Source organism: Salvelinus fontinalis, chromosome 22, assembly GCF_029448725.1.
Source record: "Salvelinus fontinalis isolate EN_2023a chromosome 22, ASM2944872v1, whole genome shotgun sequence".
Lineage (NCBI taxonomy): Eukaryota > Metazoa > Chordata > Actinopteri > Salmoniformes > Salmonidae > Salvelinus > Salvelinus fontinalis.
Window position 1 is genome coordinate 39882090 of NC_074686.1, and position 11633 is coordinate 39893722.

Here is an 11633-nt window from a genome sequence, read left to right on the forward strand (position 1 = left end):
AACCTAGCCTAACCCTAACCCTAAACCTAGCCCTAACTTTTACCCTAAACCTAGCCTAACCCTTACCCTAAACCTAGCCCTAACGTAGCATATAATACCAAAGCAGTTGAACGTTCTATATCATACTAAACAATCAAAACGTGAATATTATACATCCTACAATTTATATTATATTGTACGATGATAGGCCATTGTAATATAAGCTAACGCAAAGTCAAATATCCTCCTCAATGGATTTATGTTAAATATAATACGTTTTCCTCTGGTTGTCTTAAGGTTAAAATAAGGTAATAACAAAAAGTAAATCAGATAGAATAGTGATCAGCTGGGGGGAGGATGGAGGCACTTGACTTGGTTGTGGGTTAAATGATGCTCCCATGCTCTTTTTGTGGGTTGTGCTGCGTGCGCCTAATGATGACATCAGAGTTAGTGAGGGTCTTGTACAGCATCAGACACTCTAGTCTGTTGAGTATTTACTGTTATTTCTGTGAGCTTTAAAGAAGAAGAAAAGACCTTGCAGCATGACAATAATAAACCATGAAACCCTGTCCATTCTGTTTTCTGTTTTTCAGTGACTGGTTGTCGCCCCCACCATCCCTCCACCTCTTCCTCCTCCTCTTCCTCCTCCTCCTCATCTTCCAAGATGAACTGGGGTGGGTTTCAGTCCCTCCTCAACGGGGTGAATAAATACTCCACGGTGTTCGGTCGCGTCTGGCTCTCCATGGTCTTCGTGTTCCGCATCTTGGTGTTTGTGGTGGCCGCTCAGCCCGTCTGGGGAGACGAGAGTAAGGACTTTGTCTGTAACACGGCCCAGCCAGGCTGCGTCAACGTCTGCTACGATCACATCTTCCCAATCTCACACATCCGCCTGTGGGCCCTACAGCTCATCTTCGTCACCTGTCCGTCTCTGATGGTTGTGGCGCACGTCAAGTTGCGTGAGGAGAAGGATTCCAAGTACACCGCAATGCATGAAGGGTCGCATTTGTACGCTAATTCAGGGAAGAAGAGAGGAGGCCTGTGGTGGACCTATCTGGTGAGATACTAACATGTACTGTACACAACACCAAAACACCACCAGACAACACTAACATACTGTACACAACACCAAACAACACTAACATACTGTACACACCACCAAACAACACTAACATACTGTAGACACCACCAGACACCACTAACATACTGTACACAACACCAGACACCACTAACATACTGTACACACCACCAGACAACACCAAACAACACTAACATACTGTAGACACCACCAGACACCACTAACATACTGTACACACCACCAGACACCACTAACATACTGTACACACCACCAGACAACACTAACATACTGTAGACACCACCAGACACCACTAACATACTGTACACACCACCAGACACCACTAACATACTGTACACACCACCAGACAACACTAACATACTGTACACAACACCAAAACACCACCAGACAACACTAACATACTGTACACACCACCAGACAACACTAACATACTGTACACAACACCAGACAACACTAACATACTGTAGACAACACCAGACAACACTAACATACTGTAGACAACACCAGACAACACCAGACAACACTAACATACTGTACACAACACCAGACAACACTAACATACTGTAGACACCACCAGACAACACCAGACACCACTAACATACTGTACACAACACCAGACAACACCAGACAACACTAACATACTGTACACAACACTAGACAACACCAGACAATACTAACATACTGTAGACAACACCAGACACCACTAACATACTGTACACAACACCAGACAACACCAGACAATATTAACATACTGTACACAACACCAGACAACACTAACATACTGTACACAACACCAGACAACACTAACATACTGTACACACCACCAGACAACACTAACATACTGTACACAACACCAAAACACCACCAGACAACACTAACATACTGTACACACCACCAGACAACACTAACATACTGTACACAACACCAGACAACACCAGACACCACTAACATACTGTACACAACACCAGACACCACTAACATACTGTAGACAACACCAGACAACACCAGACACCACTAACATACTGTAGACAACACCAGACAACACCAGACACCACTAACATACTGTACACAACACCAGACAACACCAGACACCACTAACATACTGTACACAACACCAGACAACACCAGACAACACCAGACAACACTAACATACTGTACACAACACCAGACAACACTAACATACTGTACACAACACCAGACAACACTAACATACTGTACACACCACCAGACAACACTAACATACTGTACACAACACCAGACAACACCAGACACCACTAACATACTGTACACACCACCAGACAACACTAACATACTGTACACACCACCAGACAACACTAACATACTGTAGACAACACCAGACAACACCAGACACCACTAACATACTGTACACAACACCAGACAACACTAACATACTGTACACACCACCAGACACCACTAACATACTGTACACACCACCAGACAACACCAGACAACACCAGACAACACTAACATACTGTACACAACAGCAGACAACACCAGACAACACTAACATACTGTACACAACACCAGACAACACCAGACAACACTAACATACTGTACACACCACCAGACAACACCAGACACCACTAACATACTGTACACAACACCAGACAACACCAGACACCACTAACATACTGTACACACCACCAGACAACACCAGACAACACTAACATACTGTACACAACACCAGACAACACTAACATACTGTACACACCACCAGACACCACTAACATACTGTACACAACACCAGACAACACCAGACAACACTAACATACTGTACACAACACCAGACAACACCAGACAACACTAGCATACTGTACACAAGACCAGACACCACTACCATACTGTACACACCACCAGACACCACTAACATACTGTACACACCACCAGACACCACTAACATACTGTACACACCACCAGACACCACTAACATACTGTACACACCACCAGACACCACTAACATACTGTACACACCACCAGACACCACTAACATACTGTACACACCACCAGACACCACTAACCTACTGTACACAACACCAGACACCACTAACATACTGTACACACCACCAGACACCACTAACATACTGTACACACTACCAGACAACACTAACATACTGTACACACCACCAGACACCACTAACATACTGTACACAACACCAGACACCACTAACATACTGTACACACCACCAGACACCACTAACATACTGTACACACCACCAGACAACACTAACATACTGTACACAACACCAGACAACACTAACATACTGTACACAACACCAGACAACACCAGACACCACTAACATACTCTACACAACACCAGACAACACCAGACAACACTAACATACTGTAGACAACACCAGACAACACTAACATACTGTACACAACACCAGACAACACTAACATACTGTAGACAACACCAGACACCACCAGACACCACTAACATACTGTACACAACACCAGACAACACCAGACAACACCAGACAACACTAACATACTTTACACAACACCAGACAACACCAGACAACACTAACATACTGTAGACAACACCAGACAACACCAGACACCACTAACATACTGTACACAACACCAGACAACACCAGACAACACCAGACACCACCAGACAACACTAACATACTGTACACAACACCAGACAACACCAGACAACACCAGACAACACTAACATACTGTACACAACACCAGACACCACTAACATACTGTACATACCACCAGACACCACTAACATACTGTACACACCACCAGACACCACTAACATACTGTACACACCACCAGACACCACTAACATACTGTACACACCACCAGACACCACTAACATACTGTACACAACACCAGACAACACCAGACAACACCAGACACCACTAACATACTGTACACAACACCAGACACCACTAACATACTGTAGACAACACCAGACAACACCAGACACCACTAACATACTGTACACAACACCAGACACCACTAACATACTGTACACACCACCAGACAACACTAACATACTCTACACAACACCAGACAACACCAGACACCACTAACATACTGTACACAACACCAGACACCACTAACATACTGTACACAACACCAGACAACACCAGACAACACTAACATACTGTACACAACACCAGACAACACCAGACAACACTAACATACTGTACACAACACCAGACAACACCAGACACCACTAACATACTGTACACAACACCAGACACCACCAGACACCACTAACATACTGTACACAACACCAGACAACACCAGACACCACTAACATACTGTACACAACACCAGACACCACTAACATACTGTACACAACACCAGACAACACCAGACACCACTAACATACTGTACACAACACCAGACACCACTAACATACTGTACACACCACCAGACACCACTAACATACTGTACACAACACCAGACAACACTAACATACTGTACACAACACCAGACAACACCAGACACCACTAACATACTGTACATACCACCAGACACCACTAACATACTGTACACAACACCAGACAACACCAGACACCACTAACATACTGTACACAACACCAGACAACACCAGACAACACTAACATACTGTACACACCACCAGACACCACTAACATACTGTACACACCACCAGACACCACTAACATACTGTACACACCACCAGACACCACTAACATACTGTACACACCACCAGACACCACTAACATACTGTACACACCACCAGACAACACTAGACACCACTAACATACTGTACACAACACCAGACAACACCAGACACCACTAACATACTCTACACACCACCAGACACCACTAACATACTGTACACAACACCAGACAACACTAACATACTGTACACACCACCAGACAACACCAGACACCACTAACATACTGTACACAACACCAGACAACACTAACATACTGTACATACCACCAGACAACACTAACATACTGTACACAACACCAGACAACACTAACATACTGTACACAACACCAGACAACACCAGACACCACTAACATACTCTACACAACACCAGACAACACCAGACACCACTAACATACTGTACACAACACCAGACAACACCAGACACCACTAACATACTGTAGACAACACCAGACAACACCAGACAACACTAACATACTGTACACAACACCAGACAACACTAACATACTCTACACAACACCAGACACCACTAACATACTGTACACACCACCAGACACCACTAACATACTGTACACAACACCAGACAACACTAACATACTGTACACACCACCAGACAACACCAGACACCACTAACATACTGTACACAACACCAGACAACACTAACATACTGTACACAACACCAGACAACACCAGACAACACTAACATACTGTACACAACACCAGACAACACCAGACAATACTAACATACTGTAGACAACACCAGACAACACTAACATACTGTACACAACACCAGACAACACTAACATACTGTACACACCACCAGACAACACCAGACACCACTAACATACTGTACACAACACCAGACAACACTAACATACTGTACATACCACCAGACACCACTAACATACTGTACACACCACCAGACAACACCAGACACCACTAACATACTGTACACAACACCAGACAACACCAGACAACACCAGACACCACTAACATACTGTACACAACACCAGACAACACTAACATACTGTACACACCACCAGACAACACCAGACAACACCAGACAACACTAACATACTGTACACAACACCAGACAACACCAGACAACACCAGACAACACTAACATACTGTACACAACACCAGACAACACTAACATACTGTACACACCACCAGACAACACCAGACACCACTAACATACTGTACACAACACCAGACACCACTAACATACTGTACACAACACCAGACAACACCAGACACCACTAACATACTGTACACACCACCAGACAACACCAGACACCACTAACATACTGTACACAACACCAGACAACACCAGACACCACTAACATACTGTACACACCACCAGACAACACCAGACACCACTAACATACTGTACACACCACCAGACAACACCAGACAACACTAACATACTGTAGACAAAACCAGACAACACTAACATACTGTACGCAACACCAGACAACACCAGACACCACTAACATACTGTACACAACACCAGACAACACCAGACAACACCAGACACCACTAACATACTGTACACACCACTAGACATCAATAACATACTCTACACAACACCAGACAACACCAACCTACTGTACACAACACCAGACAACACTAACATACTGTAGACAACACCAGACACCACCAGACACCACTAACATACTGTACACAACACCAGACAACACCAGACACCACTAACATACTCTACACAACACCAGACAACACCAACCTACTGTACACAACACCAGACAACACTAACATACTGTAGACAACACCAGACACCACCAGACACCACTAACATACTGTACACAACACCACAACACCAGACACCACTAACATACTGTACACAACACCACAACACCAGACAACACTAACATACTCTACACAACACCAGACAACACCAACCTACTGTACACAACACCAGACAACACTAACATACTGTAGACAACACCAGACAACACCAGACACCACTAACATACTCTACACAACACCAGACAACACCAACCTACTGTACACAACACCAGACACCACTAACATACTGTACACACCACCAGACAACACTAACATACTGTACACAACACCAGACAACACTAACATACTGTACACACCACCAGACACCACTAACATACTGTACACACCACCAGACAACACTAACATACTGTACACACCACCAGACACCACTAACATACTGTACACACCACCAGACACCACTAACATACTGTACACAACACCAGACAACACCAGACACCACTAACATACTGTACACAACACCAGACACCACTAACATACTGTACACAAGACCAGACACCACTAACATACTGTACACAACACCAGACAACACCAGACAACACTAACATACTGTAGACAACACCAGACAACACCAGACACCACTAACATACTGTACACAACACCAGACAACACCAGACACCACTAACATACTGTACACACCACCAGACAACACTAACATACTGTACACACCACCAGACACCACTAACATACTGTACACAACACCAGACACCACTAACATACTGTACACAACACCAGACAACACCAGACAACACTAACATACTCTACACAACACCAGACACCACCAACCTACTGTACACAACACCAGACAACACCAGACAACACTAACATACTGTACACAACACCAGACAACACCAGACAACACTAACATACTGTACACAACACCAGACAACACCAGACACCACTAACATACTGTACACAACACCAGACAACACCAGACAACACTAACATACTGTACACAACACCAGACACCACTAACATACTGTACACAGCACCAGACAACACCAGACAACACTAACATACTGTACACAACACCACAACAATGTCGCTTGACGCTATGTTGGGAATTAGAAGAATTGCAACACAAATTTTTACATTATAAAAATGACTCATGTTTGTACCTATGTGTTGATGTTCCAGTCTAGTTGTTATTCTTAAAATCCCACCTACCAGTGTTTCCCCTATATTCACTAAGGAGCGGTGGGTCGTCGCTTCTAAATCTCTGCCGCCGTGCCAAAAAAATATGATTAAAAAATTGATATTATATATAATTCTTATTATTTATTTATTCATTTATTTCTTTATAATTTTCGTTATAGTAAAATGTTTTCAGTGTAAAATTAAACAACTTAAACCATATATAACGTTTGTAGAAAATATAATGGACCTATATATCTTTTAAAATAAGTTCATCTTCGAAAACGAACAACGACCAAAGTAAAAACTAGACAGTCATTGAGAATCTTAAGCATGAAACTCACCGAGAATCTCACTACCAATAGATTGCTGATAGTTACCTGTGAGTTAGCTGCCGAGTCTGTGCATTGTCCTTAGCTAGCTAGCTATGTTGTGGTAGCTAGCAAATTTTCTAATGTTAGCTAGCTAAACATTTGGCTATAGGCTGGCACAGGCAGTAAGGGATTGTGGAAAGTGAATCAAATATTTCTTCATCATCTGGCTAGGTAGTTATCTATCTGGGGTCATCTGGCTAGTAACAACAAGGGCATTCTACAAAATAGCAACATTAGTGCAGCTAACGATCTAGCTAGCTAACATTGGAATCTAGACCACAAGCAATAGGCATGGATATACATTGCCAAACAACGCTACTGCCACCTTCTGGTTTGGAGTATTTTAACAAGGCTGAGTGGCTGACGGTCTTTGCTGTGTGAACACAAAAGATATTGACTGCCGGCAGGTGTCTGAGCTTTAAAATCCCACAAACTTTTGACAATCCGACCGGTGTGTCTGAACTTCAAAATTGCATACATGTCATGGCATGGGGCCCCCATTGAGTTTGTTATCATGTTTGTAGAAGTGATTCGCTGTAAAAGATAGTAAATTGTCTCTCAGTCCCACGGCAAAATGTGTAGAATTGCAGGAAATTAGCTTTAAAACTGACATGTTTTCAATGAGGTAAACGCCGAAGGGAAACCCCATGCTTCAGCCTATTTATTTAAATGGGAAACCCCATGCTTCAGCCTATTTATTTAAATGGGAAACCCCATGCTTCAGCCTATTTATTTAAATGGAAACCCCATGCTTCAGCCTATTTATTTAAATGGGAAACCTCATGCTTCAGCCTATTTATTTAAAAGGGAAACCCCATGCTTCAGCCTATTTATTTAAATGGGAAACCCCATGCTTCAGCCTATTTATTTAAATGGGAAACCCCATGCTTCAGCCTATTTATTTAAACGGGAAACCCTATGCTTCAGCCTATTTATTTAAATGGGAAACCCCACGCTTCAGCCTATTTATTTAAATGGGAAACCCCATGCTTCAGCCTATTTATTTAAACGGGAAACCCTATGCTTCAGCCTATTTATTTAAATGGGAAACCCCACGCTTCAGCCTATTTATTTAAATGGGAAACCCCATGCTTCAGCCTATTTATTTAAATGGGAAACCCTATGCTTCAGCCTATTTATTTAAAAGGGACACCCCACGCTTCAGCATATTTATTTAAATGCGAAACCCCATGCTTCAGCCTATTTATTTAAATGGGAAACCCCATGCTTCAGCCTATTTATTTAAATGGGAAACCCCATGCTTCAGCCTATTTATTTAAATGCGAAACCCCATGCTTCAGCCTATTTATTTAAATGGGAAACCCCATGCTTCAGCCTATTTATTTAAATGGGAAACCCCATGCTTCAGCCTATTTATTTAAATGGGAAACCCCATTGCTTCAGCCTATTTATTTAAATGGCAAACCCCATGCTTCAGCCTATTTATTTAAATGGGAAACCCCATGCTTCAGCCTATTTATTTAAATGGGAAACCCCATGCTTCAGCCTATTTATTTAAATGGGAAACCCCATTGCTTCAGCCTATTTATTTAAAGCCACTATGCTGCATGAGTTGGACTACATGTTATAATGCTTTTAAAAGGGAAAATTATATTTCAGGTGTCAACATAATTTAATTTCCATTCATTGTCGTATGAATGAGTAGAATGTCCTTTTTAAAAAACATAGACAGAGAAAGAGAGAGAACGAGAAAGTGAGAGAGAGAAAGGGAGAGGCATAGAATGAAAGAGAAAGAGCGAGAGAGACAGAAAGAGAAAGTGAGAGACAGAGAAAGAGAAAGACAGAGACAGAGACAGATTATGTAACTACAGTATGAGTCAATGTATAGGTTCTATTTAAAGCTCAATGGTAGCCTGCGATGCACTGACAGGCCTCACATGTAATAAACAGGAAACAAGGAGAGGACAAGCACACAGGGGCTAACATGTCATTTCACATGACTGGAGACTTTAGCACAATCTTTAATACAGCACAAATCATCAAGATGACAGGCTACTTTGACACTGAGAATAAAATCCAAGGGTGTTTCACTGCCTACCTTACGAGTCAAATGGCAACTCCTGCCAAATCAGATTGTATTGGTCACATACACATATTTAGAAGATGTTATTGTGGGCATAGCGAAATGCTTATGAATACAAAAAAATAGCTGTAACCTGTATTTCTTGTCTGGTCTCTTCTATAAAAAAAATTCTACTGTGTCATTGACTTGTTTATTGTTTATTCCATGTTATTCCATGTGTAACTCTGTGTTGTTGTCTGTGTCACATTGCTATGCTTTATCTCGGCCAGGTCGCAGTTGTAAATGAGAACTTGCTGTCAACTGGTTAAATAAAGGTGAAATAAAAAATAATAATAAAGACTGTAATCTCGATATCTAATTCTACTCAATCTCTACCTCTGGATATTACAACATGAGTGGAATGGAACTTAACTCCTCTCAATGAATAGATCTGAATGAATCCATTTGACCTGGTCAACTGGACACCCATATTTCCTGCGTCGTCTCTTTAATTAAAGATGTTTTTATGATGATTCTTTATGATATTGTCTCTAATCCTCCATCTTCTCTCCTCCCCGTAGGCGAGTCTGATCTTCAAGGCGGGCTTCGACGCCGGCTTCCTCTACATCCTCTACTACGTCTACGAGGGTTACGACATGCCACGTCTCTCCAAGTGCTCCCTGGATCCCTGCCCCAACATCGTCGACTGCTACATCTCCCGTCCCACCGAGAAGAAGATTTTCACCATCTTCATGGTGGTCTCCTCAGCCGTCTGCATCCTCATGTGTATCTGTGAGATGGTCTACCTCATCTGCAAGAGGATCCAGAAGCGCATCAGGAAGAAGGTGGCGGAGAGTCTCGAGGCGACGTCGTTGACGGCGCGGAGGTCGAGATCCAAGTTGTCTGTCAGGGAGGACCCCACCAACACAGCCTCCATTCAGAACCTCAGTAATGTCAAGACGGAGGTGGCGCCGTCAGAGAAGAAGAATTAATAGGTCATGTGATGCGGTGAAGCTGGAATGGGGGGGGGGGGGGGGGGGGGCACTGCTAGCTGCGCCACCAGAGTCTCTGGGTTCGCGCCCAGGCTGGGCTGGGTTCGCGCCCAGGCTCTGTCGCAGCCGGCCGCAACCGGGAGGTCCGTGGGGCGACGCACAATTGGCATAGCGTCGTCCGGGTCAGGGAGGGTTTGGCCGGTAGGGATATCCTTGTCTCAGTATGTAAAATGTAATAAAATGTATGCACTCTACTGTAAGTCGCTCTGGATAAGAGCATCTGCTAAATGACTAAAATGTAAATGTAAAAAATGTGAAACAGGAGTGGGAGGAGAGTTTGGCCATCTAAGGTCAGGAGATAGCGTATGTCGTAGGGTGGATTATAAGGTTAGCAGATAGCATATGTCGTAGGGTGGACTATAAGGTCTAAGGTCAGGAGATAGCGTATGTCGTAGGATGGATTATAAGGTTAGAGGATAGCATATGTCGTAGGGTGGACTATAAGGTCAAAGGTCAGGAGATAGCATAT

The 11633-nt window shown here is 43.1% G+C and overlaps 1 protein-coding gene across 1 annotated transcript; it reads left to right on the plus strand.

Moving 5' to 3' along the window:
* Positions 1–575: 575 nt before the first annotated feature.
* Positions 576–11120, plus strand: LOC129820401 (gap junction beta-4 protein-like). The gene is made up of 2 exons (XM_055877473.1): positions 576–1033; positions 10694–11120. Exons 1-2 carry the CDS (start codon positions 644–646, stop codon positions 11102–11104), a joined length of 801 nt encoding a protein of 266 aa, XP_055733448.1. The 5' UTR covers positions 576–643; the 3' UTR covers positions 11105–11120.
* The last annotated feature ends 513 nt before the right edge of the window (positions 11121–11633 follow it).